The 18,225-nt window shown below is 43.3% G+C and overlaps 1 protein-coding gene across 4 annotated transcripts in view; it reads right to left on the bottom strand.

The window, feature by feature from the left end:
- Window positions 1-18,087, bottom strand: part of HSF2BP (heat shock transcription factor 2 binding protein) — a 29,668-nt gene extending 11,581 nt beyond the window's left edge. The window contains exons 1-6 of one of the 4 annotated variants that reach the window (XM_026036211.1): window positions 17,762-18,087; window positions 14,229-14,379; window positions 12,346-12,449; window positions 8,511-8,660; window positions 4,693-4,831; window positions 3,135-3,252 (exon numbers count right to left, since the gene is read on the bottom strand). In XM_026036211.1, the coding sequence (XP_025891996.1) occupies window positions 3,135-3,252; window positions 4,693-4,831; window positions 8,511-8,660; window positions 12,346-12,449; window positions 14,229-14,379; window positions 17,762-17,854 (755 nt within the window). In that variant the 5' untranslated portion in view covers window positions 17,855-18,087. Of the gene's footprint in view, window positions 1-3,134; window positions 3,253-4,692; window positions 4,832-8,510; window positions 8,661-12,345; window positions 12,450-14,228; window positions 14,380-15,175; window positions 15,489-17,238; window positions 17,374-17,761 lie in introns of those variants that run through there. The other 3 variants (XM_026036208.1, XM_026036209.1, XM_026036210.1) reach the window with 3 other exon arrangements.
- Between the last annotated feature and the right edge of the window lie 138 nt (window positions 18,088-18,225).

Genomic DNA, 18,225 nt, shown 5'->3' on the forward strand with positions numbered 1-18,225 from the left:
AACATCTTGCATCAGTATAACCGGCACAGCCTTCTTCAAAATCCAGAACTAAAAGCCCAGCTGAAGCCCCTTCTCTTCTGCTTAACACATGAGATTAGTACATGAAATAAACTATTTTACTGGCTGCTTTGAAGTGCTACACAAGCGAAGTTAAAGATYCCTAGCAATTAAATTATAGCTATAAACAGATGTGTAAATGTTTATTGATTGCCTAACCATTACAGACATCGAACAAAGCTTGTACAATTGAGCTAAGCCAAGCAGGCAAAGACAAGCATGAGATTTCAGAACTCACATTGATTTAGATGCCCTGAGTATAACTTTTGCATACTCATGAGTTATTCCTGCACMGCAACAATATTCATGATAAATCACAGGTGCTCCCCGTGTATGTTTGATTTCTGTGCTTTGAAAAGTAAAACACAGAATTGCTGGAACTGAAGGAGGAAAGAGAACTTCTCTCTTTTTCAATTTACTTTGTGCTTGATGCAGCTGTGGGCAGAACGAGACTCACAGTTACTCCTGATCCATCACAAACTAACAAAAAATATATTTTTAATAGAAGCAAAAAGCAAAAGAAGTAAAGCTACAGCACCTGAGCAAAGGACAAAATTATCCTTGAAAATATATATATATATATATAAATATATATAAAATATAATATAAAGCCAATTTTTTTTCTTTTCCTAGTTAAACTTCAAGTTGCTGATGGCCTTTCAAGTAATTCACTACATTTCCAAAACATCAGACAGACATCAGCACTCCCTGGATATCATCTAAAAAGTGTCTACATAAACATTATTTATGATGACTCCAGAATGTGTTTAGACAGAACTCTGCAAGTCTGTTAGCTGTGATACCTCTGTCGCATCACCGCCTTTCACTCTGTACTGCCTGGTGCTTCTTAACGCTAGGCAGAAAAGAGAGTTCTCCTGACATGTCCTCTTAGGAAACATGCAGAGGGAGAAGCCTCATTCATGGAGAAGTTTAAACACACATGGAAATCCTCGTTTCCTGGGGCTGGGAGAGGGGAAAATCCCCAGATAGGAGAACAAAGGAGGGAAGGGTAAGCAGAGGGTTTTCAGAACTGAACAGAGCCCAAACGCGCAGGGAAACAAACACATCGGAAACACTTTGCACTAAACCATTTGATCCCTCATAGGATCCCTCACTCCATAACAAGGCAATGAAGAAACCCCAATTCTGGTGGTTTTTTTCTAGGGTCATAATACAGCATGTTTTTTTAATCATATGGCAAATTCAAAATAAGAAAAAAAGAATATATAGTTAACTCTACGGAATATCAGAAAATGTTATTTTATCACCAAACACAAGGTAAAAAATGCTTAAAGTTTCTCAAATACATTTTTGCAATGGCCCTTTAAGGCTTCCTTCCTTTTTTTTTGGCCAAGAGTTTAGACCCTGTTGAATCTCTGTGTGCTTCCTGGGACAGATTTCTGCATATTTTATCAGGATTGATGAGTGGCAGCCAAGATTAGAGCGTATGTGAAATTCCTCTGCAAAGCTGACAAGTTAGTAAATATAAAATCACAAATCTTAATTTCTGAAAGGTCCTCGAAAATCACCATTTACATTACACTACTCTCAAATGTTTAAATATCATTAAGATTATATTTGCTTAAAATCCAAAGTGTGTATACCAGGGTGAGTGGGTCTGCATGCGTGTTTTTAGAAACACTTTGCTACTCTCTCCTCCTGCCCCCATATAAAGTTCTGTGGCTTTTTTGTTGCTGTTACTGGTTTCTACTTCTGTCATTAAAAAAAAAAAAAAAAAACTTTTACAGGTCTTGCACTCATGTTTTTTTCCTGTATACATGAAGGCACAAATTGCCTTTTATTTCTTAAGTGAAAGCTGAGCTTTTGATATGAATCTTTTAGTATAGGCCTAAAAAAGATGCTGTTCCAAAAGTTAACAAGCCTGCTTTGAGTTCTCACCTTCTATCTCTGTAACTGGTAAATACAGTAAATGACTGATACCAAAGTACCTAAGCACTACACACAACACAGGCTGTTCAGCTTCCCCTCACTACCCCAAAAAAAGAAAGCCAAGCAGCTTCAGAAGGCAAATAAATCCTTCCTAACATGGCCTCAAGGAACAATCCTCTCCCAGGACTATCTCCTTCTGCTGGCTGTGGGAAGGAGTCTGCAGATACGTGACCTCTCGCTTCTACATAGCTGAGGCCGGGCAAGATAAAACCCACCCCAAGGTAAAGCCCGACTGGTGTCATATCTATCACACCCAACCTGCCCCTGGGGCACTTCCAAGGGACCGTGGCTGCCTGGATTGCTGCCTGTCAGCACAGCTGCCTTGCAGCTGAATTCCTAACTCCCCCACCTGGTGGGAAAACACTTTGGCTTAAGGCTCCTTCACTAACAAGTGCACCAGGTGTACGAGATGCAGCCCCCAACTTAGCTGATGAGCRAGGACATGTTAAGGCAGGGTAACTTACTTGAAGCCACGCAGCTTCAGTTGATAACAGCTCTGAGAAAAAGGCAAAGATGATAGTTTATTTATTTCCCCCACTTCCTGAAAAGTACTTTTCCAATGTCTGAATGGTGTAACATGGCCTTTTCTTTAAAACAGCTCTGTTTTCCAAGGTCCTTTTACAGGTTCTATCCTTTACAAACATACATATGGTGCTTCTGACTACTAAGGTAGCATAAAGTGATTTAGGTTTTGCTTTTGGCAGATGTATAATATACTTTTTTTTTCCCACTAAGCAGATAAATTATTTTACAGATATTACTTTTTCCTATTGGAATAGAGTAAGTATGAATCCCCACATTCTCTCTGTCCCAAAAGTTTACCTCACAGCTTCCTTATCTAMTATTTGATTCATCAGCCCCTCCCAAGGTAGAGGAATGTTTCTCTGCTCATCCTTAGAATATTATGGTGCTGAAGACACTTCCCAAGAAACACAAAACCTGGACAAACCTAGCCTAGCTGCCAAGCCTGACACATCTGCAAAWAATGCCACTGTGAAAATATTTTCCAACAATTATGCTTCCTTTCCAGGAAATGAAGTAATGGAAGAGTGGGAAAACACTTTGATTGACACTGCAAGATGATGCACCTCATTTGAAAGAAAAATAAAAAAAAAAAGAAGTCATACACTTTAAATTTAGTACAGAGTCCAGGCTTCATGTCTCCCAAGAGCTGCATCATGGTGTCCAGTAGCTCCCGATTGGAAGTAACCAAGAATTCCCGGCCACAGGCCAGCGCGGCTACATCTGTGAGAGAGCACAGAACAGCACCGTGAGTTATCAGCACCACTAAAATACATCAGCTGTGAAGAACCAAGCATGACACCTCGGTATGCATGCTGTCACATACATGGCAAATATTGATGCTAATGTTCTGGTGATTAAAATAAGTGTTCAGCGTGGCCAGGATTCTAATGGTAACGCAGTGGATTAYGAAACAGAAGGTTGGATTCAAGCAGTTATAAGCAGGCACATGCAAACGATGTGGGCATGAAGCAGGGCTGACCACCACAGGTTCCACTTTTAAGAAACAAACCTGCAGTTTGCCTTAAATTTTCTCAGTCCGGGATGCCTGGCACACTCCTTGTACAGTGGCAAACTGCACCGCTGCATCAYGTGAGGGTCTTTTCCTACAAGTGCTGCTCATGCACAACTCCTAAGGCAAAAGCAACCCCGACATCTCCAAGGTGGACTCCTCATATATTTTCCCTTGTGCTTGCCCCATACTTCAGGGCCCTTTTATGTGCCTTCACCATGATAATGCTTTTGCACTCAGCAGTCTCCCTCTGTGCTAAGGGATGAGCCTTTCCAAGCTTTCTGGGTTCAGGCTTTACTTTTGCTGCGTTTTTTCTTTTCAGTGAAGAAACTTAAGAACTGAATCCCACCTTTACTTGGAACAGTGGCCTAATGCTTCGTACCCTGTTTTTATTACATTCTTTAATGAAGCCATGGCATCTAAAATCCCATATTCAAAAAAAAAAAGCTGCTTATGCAGGACTCCCTTATTTGTAAATACACCCTTTGTCTCATCTGTCTTGCATCATGTCATTAATTAGTGCCCTTTTGACACCTGCCCTATTTCTCATAAAYGCTGAGGACAAAGCATCACCATTTCTAACAGCCTTCCAAGTCAACCTCAGCCATGTGAAAACAGATCTGCAGCTTCCTGCTTACCACGTTACCCTAAAGAGAGATTTTCTATGGAAGTCAGATTTACTGCCTTTTCCTGTTTTAGCGTTATTTAATCATAAAATCTAGAGGGGTCCATATGGTWTCAACGATATTCATAAACAATTTAAAAATGCTGAATATATTCCTTAAGATCAAACTGATCTACGCAGATTATCTGCAATTAATACATCTGTTAACATTTTTGGTGATTCAGGAAGTATGTTGTCTGATTTTTACAAATGAAATGAGTTCCAACAAACAAAATTCTCCTTATATTACCCCAGTTTGTGCACAAGTGTTCTCCAACATGTAATCCTCAATCTTTTCACAGAGTTCAATTCCTCGCAGAAGTGTCAAATGACAAGATCTTCTACAACCTAGACTAGGAAGTTACCAAAGATATCAACATTGACTAGACATTTGATTTTGAAAAACATGTTTACTGCAGCACACATAACATATGAATTCCCACTGCCTGTATGTGGAAGGCTAACGTGAGAGATAACACTAACTTACTTGTTACAATCCCTGCCAAAGCCAAGACAAACTGATTTTCATCAGAATCCAGATCCTGCTGCTTCATGTCTTCATTTAACGACTTCACAAAGCTCTCCATAGTCTGTGCAGTGATTGTAAAAAATTTTACTGCTTTACTCTGCAAGTGTGGAGGAGAAAGAAAATATTATACATACTAGAATAACTATAGTTATAACTATGGCAGAGAAACTAGACAATTTGTAAAATTACTAATATTTTCAGTCACTTCACAAAGCAACAGTAAATAGGAGACACGCCCTCATACTTGAAATTATTACAAAAAAAATGGGAGACTAGTTTATGATACAACTATTTATAAAATCTTCCAATTACATACACCCCTCCCAAACCCACAGCCGTGCATATCAAACCACAGAACGAATGCTTATTTTCAAAGCTGATGCTATTACCTATTTGCTCTGCAACAGATGCATCAGGTGTGTTTGTCTCATTTACAGGGACCACGACAACTGCATTTGTCAAAAACCCACCTATCGCCAGTCGAACGCTTCACTAGATACTGATTTCATGACTTGATGTTAATATTCCTCACAAAAGCAAGCATATACTCAGAAAAAGTAGAATTCAGCTGGATCTGGACAGATGTGCAAGACAGATGGAGAACATCTGGCTAGACAGAAGTTCTTCAGAAGTGGATACAGAGGGCTCTCCGGGTCAGAGGCTGAATTTAAGTCAAGGTCATATAKGAAAGAGAACCATCATGCTAGGACATAAACCAAGAATACAGTACCCAATTACGTTACACCATTTTCTCCACTCAGCACAAGACCTCAAAAGTGGAAAACAGCCTCTGCTTTTGGTTATCTCCCTTGAAGAACCAATCAACTGGGAGAAAGCTCAGAGGAAAACAAAGACAACAGTCAGAGGGGCAGACAGAACCCACAAAGACCGAAAGAACTGCTTTTATTAACAGTGCTGGCCAGGAGAACACTGTTGGCACACTGTTTCCCACAGGGCACTCTAAAACCATTTATCTGCCAGTCTCCTGTGGCGTAGGTACCTATCACGTCAGTCGAACTTTCTTCCCAAACAACTATCACTTGACTCGTGGTAAGCTCCGAGCAGCTGGAGCACAGCACACTCAGGTTTATCTCGGTGCAGTCTCCAATCAGCTCCGCAGTGTTTTCATGGAACTGAAGAATCTCTCACCTACAGATAGGGAGATGATGAGTTCTGAGAGCAGCCAGAAGGTGCTTAAGCTCAGGTGGCTTGGTGAGCTCTTTGCTGTCTCAAGTAACTCCTGCATGCAAACACCAGCTCACACTCAAAATTGCTGCCTTGAAATATAGAGCTGTCATCACAGCAGATTACTGGAGTAGCAGGTCACCTTGCAGGATCCAAAACTTCTCTTGTTGAATAAAACCCTGATGTCCTTCTAAAAACAAACCTCAGTTAGTGTCTCTGTACAAGAGGCCTCTCACACGAATATCCTGTCCAAGTTTTTCAAGGGCACCTAACACAATCTCTTCAGAAGTAATTTTCTTCCTTTTTGACTCATGCAGAAAAACTCTCACGCTGCTTCTCTCTATTCTCGTTTCATCAAGGTCTCTCTTAAAAACGTTAAGCACGGGCAGAAACACGAGGCACTTCTACTGCCTTGCAAACTCTGTGTTACATCTCAGTTTGCAGCTGTAGTTTTGACTTTCCCGGCCTTTGTGAACACATCTGACATGAATGATACATTGGTTATAAGCACCACTTCAGTCCAACAGTCTTCATTTCTGGAGTAGGGGAGACCTGCTTTTGTGTCTGCTCAACAGCTGACAAAAACTGAGTGTTGTTCCCTCAGGTATTAAATGACTCCAAATTGATATCACCCTTCCCACATATTTAAATGTGGGTGATACAGACTGAAGTTACTCTTCATGTTCTTATACTTTTCTGTAGTTCACAGCATTTTCCGGAGAGGAGAGGGGAAGATGCTCCAAGCTGTATAACTTGTCCAAATATAAACCAGAATGAAAACTTTGCATGACAAATCTCTACAATATTTTAATAATATGACTCACTGACAGTGGTTGGTGCAATGCCATACAATCCATTTATGGTGTTTTTCCTAGAAGTCTTGCTGCAAACCCAGCCATCTTTCTCACCATGTTATCTGACTATCACAAGAAAGCAATACCCCAATACATTGCCAGGACCTTTACTGGTTGCTAAGAATGGTTGCTAAGAATGGCTACAGTAGAGGTATTTTGCATTTCAAAACAAATCTAGAAACAAAATTATTGCATCTTCCCAGTTAGGCATTTTTATTTTAAAACACATAATCAATGTATTTGTCTTATTAATTTTGATACTCAGCCAATTATACATATTATACATATTCTACCAATTTTATTCTCACTTTGGTAGAAATAAATCTACCACATTTAAATAACATCACTGCMCAAATGTTTAATTTGTAGAAAACATCCCCTTTCAATACCAATTCTCTGAAGTTAAGTAACAATGACTAGTCCCTGAAAGACTGTCTGCTCCCTCACTAATTATTCTGAAAATATGGCACGTGTTTTTATACTGCTTTTGTTGTTATGTGGAGATTTGAGGGTTTTTTTTTTTTTTTTCAAAGTAATAGTTTGGCTGTAAAGATTCTTTATTTGTTAACAACTGCTTTACATAGATGTTTTTACAGACTTTTTTCTTAGTAACTTGCATGACCAGAAAGTATCACTGTACATTTTTCTGATACCCAATATGAAGTTACATATTGTAAATTCACAGATTCACAGATTCACAGAATATTTAAGGTTGGAAGGGACCTCTACAGATCATCTAGTCCAACCTTCCTGCTCAAGCAGGCACACCCACAGCATGTGGCACAGGGCGGCATGCAGGCGGGTTTTGAAGACCTCCAGAGAAGGAGACTCCACARCCTCCCTGGGCAGCCTGTTCCAAATTGGTGCACCCGGCCTGGAAAAGCCTTTACAAAACTTCTAACTTACCATTTATTAAAATGAACTAATCTTATTCACCCAGTTGCTCATCATGCTGCTCGAAAGCTAAGCCAGAAGGAACTGTGGCATGGGGGCGCTCAGCTCCAATACATCKATTCCTGCTCTCGCTGGCTATGCTCAACCGTGTTCTCACCGGGCATACACCCCTCATCCCTCCCAATTCCTTCAGCTGCACTTGGCAGTGAAAATGTGTTAATTATATTAATGCAACTATCTTTAACTGCTGTGGTTTTGGCTCTTTTAACAAGCTACCAGTCCATGTTCATTACTGAACTTATTATAAGATTCAACAGCTAGGCYAAGTACCAGACCCATGCAAGTATGTGGGCAACACAAAGAGTACATTAAGGTGCACATGTAAAGGAGCTGCAAATTGACAGATGGAGCTTCCTTCCATGGTAGTAGCTCCTCCAAGCTCTCTGCAGGCATGGGAGCCACTGCATGAGGTAGGCAGTACTGCACATTCATGCAGGACTGTTTTGTCCCTCTGTTAGTCAGCTGGTAGATATTTACATTCTACTAGCTGTAGCTTTGCCTTCGGTTTAACCATGTGAGGAAGGAAATGAGTAAGCTTTGGTTGGCAACATAAAAACTACTCTATTTATTCCTAACCTGCTGTATGTTAACCATTCCTATACTTCTTAAATTAAAATGGAGAGTCCCCAAAGAATACACAATTCAGAAAACATTTCTGCTCTCCAGTCAGCTTGTAACACACATCGTTTTCTTAAAATGCACTATTACTTGGCACTTATATACATGGTACTTATTTTAAACACCTAGCAGCATTAGCAATAGGTAKTCAGCTGCCATACTTACTGCTCCTAGGATATTTTTCACTGCTTCCTCGCTGCTAGATACACCCCACAGCAAGGTGCACACTGCTGCCCCCATTTCTGTGCAATATTCCGCCTGCTGCAGGAGCTGCTGCTTAGCCTCGTTCAGGTGCTGCCGCAGGTCTAGCTTCTCCTGAAAGGGCACAAGGAAATTTTGGTTGCATTTCACGTCAGCCCTCGTGTTTCTAGGCTCAGAGAACAGGAAGCAGTACCATAGCCTCATCTGAAATAGGGCGAGGGGGCAAGTTCTCAGCGGCGCCACACACATACCTTCTCTCCAGAGCTCTATCTCAGTTATATTGTGGGGGCTGACAGGAACCAGAAGCCTGTCCACAAGGTCAGGCCAAGCGACGTGCTGGGACTGAGCGGCACCTAGAGCAGTCTGACAGAAAAGTCTGCYCCTCCTACACAGATAGCTACATGTCTCTCTGGGAAAGGATTTCTGCAGCACAGGTCAGCTTCCCCAGCCATTTACAAAAGATAACTGCATACACCCTTTAGGGAAGAAGGATTGTTTTGTTTTTTCAAACTGGACTTCTGTCTCAGCCGTTGGGGTAGAGTGGGGATTTAGGGTAAATTGCATCCTCTCTTCCACCCTCCTTCCACTGCCATCTTCCTTACCAGCAGTGGCAAAGTAAGGCAGTTTCAAGCCTCATGTTTGAAGTTTGGAGGCCCTTTCACGCTCAGGACCAGAAAGGCCCAGGCTCAGTCATGCTACACCACCTGCATGAGGTGCTCTATGGTCCTTGCCATAAAGCAGTGGAGAAATCAGAGCAATTCAGCGAGAGCTGGATGCAGCTCTAATCTGCCAGCATTTCTTCCCAGTCACACTGGAAGTTGGCCAGAGCAGTAGGGAGAAATAGGTACATTTCCAGGTCTCAACAGCTTCCTCCCAAGTGCACAGAGGTAGTGAGGAGGTAGCTGCAGTTCTCAGCTTAAAGCCCATGTGGTCACTGAGACCMAGGCTGGGCCACCAAAGCCTGCAGCCTGCGAGGGTGGCTGAGTGGGGACTTCTGGCAACTCTGAGTGGGGTGATATGAGGCAGCAGCAGCRCTGCAGGCAAAGATAAAGGCCCATCAAGAAAAACAGTGTTGGCTCAAGGGTGAGAAGAGGCACAACTGCCCCTCACATGTTGGAGGAACAGAAGGAATGAGCTCTGCCCACTTTGTGGGCAATGACTTTCAGATTCATCACAGAAAACAGCCTCCTCAGCCCACCCTGCCCCTTGTGTATTTGGTTTTTGGGACAAAGTCTGAGGAAATGAGAAAGAATCGTTTTTTAATGTCAAGCAAAAAGAAAAAAAAAATCAACTATACCTTCCAATACAGATTTTAAAATAAGTACTTGGAACTTTAGAGGTTCATCTCTAATTTGAACTTGTGAGGTTGGAAAGAATACAAAGGTAAAGTCATTTAAAAATGTACGTAGCATGAYATGATCCAGCACAACGTTATTTGTCTTCTGTTTGTCATCAGTTATTTACACTTATATCTAGCTTCTATCTCACCCTGGACTGCCATATTTGCATGGCTTTGTYGTGCTCCTAATGGAATACACGGGTGAGGATTTGTCAAGTTCTAATGAAATTTATCTGGTACACCTCCATGCCTTTTGCTATTCTTTTTGATTGTTTTGTTTTTTGGAGTCCATTTCACCTTGTACTTTAACATATGCAAAAGACAGCACTGCTGATTTCCTGAGGCTTCCATGTCTACAGAAAGTCACTTATTTCTGCATAGTTCKTTCATTTTTAAGTTAGCCCCATTTATCTTTTATATAATTCACTATCAAGCTTAGCAGCTTTGCTGCCACCATGTGCATCAACAAAACGTTCGCAGGCATTTTCCTGTCTATTCTCTGTATCCTCCCTCATTTGCCTTTCTGTATTGTCTTTTTGTTAATTAAACTTATCTTTTAATAAAGATTGCAGTTTGCAGTTGGGTGCTAATACAAACTAGTAAGATATTGTAAAATATACTAGTTAAACATGAATCCAAAGCCACCGCCAAAAAAAAAAAAAAGTCTCAATTTTAAATAGATCATAAGCAACATCAGAAAAAAAAGAGTTACACACTGAGGGAGACCAAATACTACACTCAAGGGCCAGGAAACTAAACTGAGCAAAACAACATAACCTAGCTGGAAGCAGCGGTCCTGAGGGAGGTCACGTCCCCAGGCAATCAGGGTGCTGGGCAGCACCACCATCTTCRGGGAAGGGCCAAGCCACAGGAGTCCCGCAGTGCTCGGGCACCTCACTGGGAAATGCCACAGAAGACAGACATTCGCCAAGATAACTGAGGCACTCCAAGTTCTGCTCAGGTTCAGAAAGCATTGGAATTCGCTAAAACAGCAAWACAACAAACCAAAGAAAATTTGAAATGTGAAATGTTGGTTTATGGTCACCTGAGAAAAGAATTGCCTAACTAGGGATGCTTTTATTTTATGTTCATTTCAGTGAATCACTTCCTTGTTCTTCACAAGACAAATATGTAGGAAATAATTCAGAAACAATATCCAAGGATGCCTATAATACAGGAGTAATACAATAGCAGCCGAGTGAAAAATACTGTGCCGAGTGGTTAACAGGAACAATCAAATATATACAAACACCACTCTTTTATCCTGAAGAGCTGAAGGATTTCACGGCTTACGCAAGCACAGTCCCTTCAAAGAAACTCCTTTTGGGGCATATAGCAAGCAATTTAGACRGTGTGCACTGCCTGTCACTAAAGATGCAGGGAGCGGAGCTCTGACCAGAAACACCAGGACACCAGACTACTCTGACTAAATAATCCACGCTTTAATTAAGCCTTTCACCCAAAGGAATTTTAGACCTAAACCACCTGCCATTTATTTTGCAATCTTCACAACAATGACAAGCTGGCATCTAAAGCAGAAACATGAAATATTACGGAAATTTCCACCTGGATGCTTAGACAACTAGGGACCTGGGTGTACAGCCCAACTAACTGAGTACCCACTACTGAACCACAGTAGCTATTCCAGAAGATACTTACTTTGAAGTGAGCAATATTCAGATAGACAGTTGTTCCACAGTACTACTCAATTTTACATCCACATCAGATTTCATTCCAGATTGTCTTGCCCACACAGACCTGCTCTGMTGCCACACATCTTATTTTTTTTATCTATTTCTTTTTAGAAATGAAATCAAGCACCTAGGTTCATCTGTCTTCCTGCAATCCCATGGCCGGAAGATACCAGCTCCAGAACCCTATGTGGTCTTGCTAATTCCCTCATTGTTAAGAGTCTCCCATCTTTCTATTATCACTTTTTATAATCAATTTTTTTATAACGCAACATTGACACTGCAAAATGAGCTGTGTAACTCTTTGATTCATGGCTGTACATGGCAACTGGATAAACAGGTGAATTGAAAAAGACTTAAAATTTACGGTCAAACCTTGCCAAAAGCCCCCAAACGCAATGCAGTGAACTGCACCTCACACAGGAAAGGAATGAGGGAGATCTGAGTAGTCATGGAATGGCTATGTGTGCAAGTAGGGGAGCAACACATTAAATGCCTTTTTTGGTACCATAGTACATATGGCACCATATTACATTTTATCTAGCTATAGTATCGATCCTCTTGTGCTAGAAACACTAAAAAAAGAAAAAAAAAAATCAAGAGATTACAAATTTCTAGGTAGAAATCTACTCATCACCTGACTATGTAAATCCTAGATTGTTTTCCAAGGACTAAAGGAACTATTGCGTAACATGCAAAACTATTAACTGCTTTTGTTGCTAAAAGTCAGGCACGCAGCTATCACTATTCTGTCTGCCAGTAAATTTACCTTCTTCTCTCTCATACAGTCTGCCTGGGCTATTTCCAGGCGGGCTCTGAAGTGTTCACAATCCATTTTCAGCTGCTCTACTTCTTCCTCCTTTTTCTCCATGTCTGTGATAAAATAAATTAGATAAATGAAATAATCAGTTATGACCAACTGGTGTGCACTACAGAAAAATGAATCTTCCAAATGCAGTGTTAATGATAGTGCTTTAAATATTAGCTTGTGTTAGACGTCCTCCTCGTGGCTAAACTGGTATATAGCAATTGGTTACATTTCAACAGTTCTTACAAAATCAAAAGAACACGATGTTTCCAATCCGCAAACAGGAAAACCAGAAAGAACTGTATCTGGTTATTAAATACTGTGCATGGCTGGGATACAGTTTTGGAAGTGAGCTCCATTCTTCCTGGGATTTTAAAAAATAGAGGTTATTTTCTACTTGTGATTGGTTTTCCTGATCTGCAGATTTCTGTTATCCTTGAAGTTCAATTGAAGGTATGATGAAAATCCAAGTAAAAGAATAACAAATTAGTSAGAAAAGAGTGGTTCAATACATGATGTACAAATTACAGGAATAATAAAAATGTAATAGAAATCCAATGTTTGCAATTAATGTTTATACGGGATATAAGAATGTTTAACACTATTTCAGTGACAACTCAAATTTATCCATTGTTTCCCTAAAAAGGGTCAGATGCTATCAGAAATACATTTCACTTTAGATGCTTTATTTTAATGAATGAAAATCTACTGAAAAATACTGCATTTCAACACCCTAAGGTCAGTTTTGAAAAATTCACTTTGAGGGGTATTTTTTTTAACAACTGTTGAAATTTATGTGGATTTTGAGAACCATTCTTCTGGATGCTTAGTGGATAGCAAAAAAAAAATAAAAATAAAAATAAAAAAAGGCATTTCAATAACTCCAAAAAGTAATGGGCAAATAGCATCTATTCTAATTTTTGCTACCAGTATAAAAGGCAACAGACATTTAACTTCAAGCTCCACCCCATTGATCATAAATGCCATAAACATAACTTATAAATGCCATAAGCATAACATAAATGCCATAAGCTTAACATACTTCATAAGCGATGCCTTACATATGGGCAATTCTTTTAGGAATGCATTTACCAAAAATAAAACGATATCAATAGCCAAACTAAAAAAGTTGATGCAAAGAAACCCATTTCCAGCTCTGCCCTATTCCCAAACTCTTCCCCATTCCCTGAACTGCCACGTTCAGCCAGTTTGCCCAGCYGCGTGCTCCTTTGATCTGAAGGGAATTCAAGGGCTGCTCCCAGCATTTCACACTATCCTGGCAGTGTTTTTGTGCTGTGTGAAGGCCCAGGCAGCCGCATTACTGACACTGCACCGCTGCACTGGTGCTGCTCTCTGCCTGCACAGCAGGGTCTCTCACTGGTCTCCACCAGCCGCCTGCACGAGCCAAGGAGAGGAAAGGGCATTCTCATGTCAACACGACATAGCACTTGCCCGCTGCAGCTCCAGGTACATCTACCTCCAAAAAACACGTAGCTGSCAGGCCCCAAAGCAGAATGAGGCACTGGACATGACTGAGGCACCTTGCAGGCCAGCTGGGCTCCATCCTACACGTTATACCAGATGTTCCAGACCAGAAACCCAATCTCAAAGCTGTGGCAAGTGAAGAACTGGGCACAGTCGTAGCAAACGCCAAGGAGTGATGGAATGGCAGCTCCACGGGATCAATGTCGTATGGGAAGCTCCACGGGATCAATGTCCCTGGCATTTCTCCAGGGACCAAGTCACACACAGTAAGGCGAAAATAGTTTCCAAGGCTCCTGCAGTAACTGGCAGTAAGAACAAAATTAACTATCTATAGTAGCTTGTAACATGGTTCAACTAACTTGATTCAAGAGCATCCAGTTTCTGGAATGTCCCCAAGATATCCCCAGCCAGTATTTTGGGTAAGAAATCCCGCAACTGCATAACCTCCGTTGTCAGCCTTTCCAGATCCCTCCTTTTAACTTTAACAAAGTCATCTTCGGTTTCAGCCTTCTGAAATGCAAACAAACAGACACATTACCACTGTTGTGAGTGCTCTTCACTTTTCATCTCTTCCCTCAGAAAAAAAAATATTCCTCYGTATTACATCATTTCAGAAAAACAGAATCTTATTTTAAAAGAACTATCTAGCAATAACCCAAAACTCAAAAAGAGTTTCCAAGGTAAGAACTCTTTGACTTTAACCTCATTTTTGCCACTGTGGCCTAGAGCAAAACATAATACCTCTGTGCATCTGTTTCTTTGTCTAAAATGTGTGCAGCATATCTCAGAACACTGTAAAAAGTAATTTGATTACAAAAGCTGGAAAATGAGGAGCGACAGACACTCTACGCCATTGTTTTGAGACTGTTCTAAGGCGTGCATGTAACTTTGTAAATTAACTCAATTATTTGCAAGATGCTCAGCCATCTTGCTAAATTATAATAGTTCTTTCAGAGGAAATAACAGTTTTTGCTCCTCACAGAAAATGAATCATTTAAAGAAAAATATGCAGTCTGCAATCCAATCATAAATAAAAGTAATATACCAGGTGAAGATAGGAAATATGCTTACTAATTTGCTCTTACACAAAACTACCACTGTAACTTTAAATCCACTGTCCAAGAAAACAGGCATTTTTAAAACAAGATAGAACTTTCTGTATCAAAAAAATAAACTCCCATTTCTGGTGTATACATATGTGCACAGTGCCMTATCTTGAAAAGATTACCATCTATCTGCAATTACTGAAAGGTTTAATTTCCTTTGCCCAAAACACCCAGTATGTTTTCATAAAGCAAAATYACACCATATCAATGCACCGGGTTTTTTCTCTCTCTTGAGAGTGGTGCTGAAGCAGTGAGGAGATTCCTTCCGCAAGGCTCCTGCCTTCCCAGTTCAGGGGGAAGGGGGCACTACAGATCTACAGAAGCAGCTCTCTCCTGAAGACACTGCATTCCGAGCCACCTCCACTGCCTCCTCTGGCCCAGCAGCAGGAGGCAAATGAAGGTCATTTCCACTAGGAGTTTTGCTCAGTCCAAGGRAAAATGCCACATTGGCATTTCTGTCCTTTGCGATCATTTTCTGCAACTGTTTTCTCTTCTTGCTTCTCAGCTTCCTCAGGTTAACCATTCCCTTCCATTTTTGCTTGTTCATCTACTCCTTCCCCACTCTCCTCCAAATCCATGTGCTTCTGGGCACAGAACACTCCAGGCTCCCAGGCCTTCTGGGTTAGGAGGACACAGAGCAGCAGCAAAGACACAGAAGAAGGATATTTATTTCCACCATGTTTTTTACACTCTAAGCCGTATTTACCAAGTGCTTGCAGTGAGGTCAGGATGGCCAAAACCTACCACATGCAGGAAAGATTCAACCCATTCATATCTCAAGAATGCACCGAGTGGGGGCAGAAACAGCACCCCTTGTATCAGCAAATACATGGTCACACAAAGAGGTCAGGGAGACTATTCAGTATTGTTCAAAATTATGGGGCAAAACTCAGCATAGGCACGGAAAAAAAATCTCTGTTCACTAGAAGAAGCTAAACTCAAGTGAAATAYGCTATCAAAACGCTGGGCTGGAGACACGGAACATATAACGTGGAGAAAACCACCCGTATTTCTCAGTGTGAACACATTTCACCTTCACAACACTGCAGYTGTGGCAGGCAGGATTTGTTTTCCCTGCACAGGCAGGCACTCAGCATCTCCCACGCACCAACAAACATACAGGATGGAAAGCAGCCTTCCGTGCAGTAAGGACGGCTGAGACGGGAAACGGACGCTTCGCTCCTCACGGGCTCCACTGGCCCATGGGGGYAACTGAAACCCCACCGCACAACTCCGAGCACACGCTCTCCCTCAAAGGGGGACCCTCTGCCACGGCTGTCCCACAAGCCACCCCCGGGCCTGCGCGGCGCCGCAGGGGCCCCAAAGGCGCCGGGGGCGCGGAGCGGGGCGCGTTTCAGACCGCAGACCGACACGGCGGACCCCACGCGCGGCTGCCGGGGCCGGCCCCACGGGACCCCCACGCGCTACCTGCGCCTCGCCCGCCGGCCCCGCGCGCCGCCTCATGGCGCCCGCGCCGCGGGGGCGGGGCGATGACGTCACGCCCCGCCACACCCGCGCGGCGCGGCGGTTGGGGCCGTCATGGCGCCCGGGCGYTCGGCGCTGTCTCTGGCCCGGGCCGAGGCTGTCGGTTACGTGGCTCTCGCGCCGGGGGCACCTGGCCCTCGCTTGTGCTCTTACTTCTTCCTGGGGGCCTTCGTACTGTTGTCATACAATGGCAAGTGAAGCCCCTTACACAGGACTTCTGTTGCATTCCCCCCTTTTTTTTCTTATTCACATAATCATCTTCAAGATGATCAAGTCCCAACTGCAAACCCCTCACSACACCTACTAAACCACATCCCACTCAACCAGCGCCTCATCCACACGTTCCCTGAGCACTACCAGGGCTGGTGACTCCATCGCTTCCCTGGGCAGCCTGTTCCAGAGCTTGMCTACTTTTTCCACATAGAAATTCTAATAYCCAACCTCAACCTCCCCTGGCACAACTTGAGGCCACTTCCTCCTGTCCTATGGGTAGTTATTGTGGAGAGGAGACCAATCCCCACCTCACTACAACCTCCTTCCRGGCAGTTGTAGAGGGTGGAAAGGTCCGCCGGGAGCCTTCTCCGCACCAAACAGCCCCAGCTCCCTCAGGTCTCTCCTCCAGCCCATCCACCCGCTTTGTTGCCCTCCTTTGGACACGCTCCGTGTCTTTCCTGTAGCGCTGCTCCTCAGCACRGAGCAGCAAGAGCCGTGACACCCCTGTCCTTCTCCTCGTCCGACCGCGCTAAGGTGTCCTCCCGCGCTCTCCCGGTGCACTCACTGTGCGGGTGTTCGCCRCTGCCTCGCTGCCCGCTTGGCCACCTCCCAGGCACCGCTCGGAAGCACGTCCCACTCCCAACTCCAACGCTGACATTCCTGCCGCCTCCTCACACTGATAGCTGACACAGGGAATGGTGCCGAGGCCTTCGCTCTTTCCCTGGGGACAAGAGCTGGGAGGACCCACGGCTCCCCCAGGGACAGGGAGGCCCATGCGCTAAAATGGCTGCCAGGGCCCAGCTCCGCCCCAGGGCGCTGGTACCAGCCTGGCTGAGTGGGAATCACTGCTGCGCTTTTTGCCATAACCTGTGGGGTTTCTTTATTTTTGATTTTTTAATTTTCACAGAAAATTGTACAGATGCTACCATCTTGCCCCCTAGTCAAGCTTAAAAAGCATAAAGGTTTAAACATCGGTTCTGCTTTGGGACATTTTGTGCTGGCAAGTTTCACTCATTAACAGGATAGGCTGCTTTACTGTTGCTCTTGAAAAAACATCACTAAAGCAGTGGATAAGGGAGAATTTTCACCTGATCGGTCTTCCTGAAGCAACTGGGCTTCGTGTTAACGCAGGCATTGAGCACCTGGGGCAGCCTGACAAACTGGGGGCCGACCCACCACATGCAAAGCGGTGTSAAGTGCGCAAGAGTAACAAGACTTTATAAAGTACCCGCTTTAATGTCTACCGASCCTAGAAATGCAATTTATAGCAAATAAAAGCACACTTAAACCAGGGTGGTTTTATAAACAATGGCGTTGAAGAGGTCCAGGCCTTTGGCAAGAGCCCCACGCTTGCTGCCAGCAGCAGAAGCTGCAGCCCTCAGGGCACGGCCCCGGTGGGCAGGCTCGCTGCAGARGCAGGTCCCGCCGACGGGAACCCCGTTCCTGGGGACGCCGCCATCCCGTTCCGTCCCGTCCCGTGGTGCGGCGCGCGCTGACGCCATCGCGCGGCGCCGGCGGGCGCGGAGCAGCAGCAGCAGCAGGAGGAAGAGGA

This window comes from Nothoprocta perdicaria, unplaced genomic scaffold (genome assembly GCF_003342845.1).
Source record: "Nothoprocta perdicaria isolate Ctin4 unplaced genomic scaffold, notPer1 scaffold_171, whole genome shotgun sequence".
Taxonomy (NCBI): domain Eukaryota; kingdom Metazoa; phylum Chordata; class Aves; order Tinamiformes; family Tinamidae; genus Nothoprocta; species Nothoprocta perdicaria.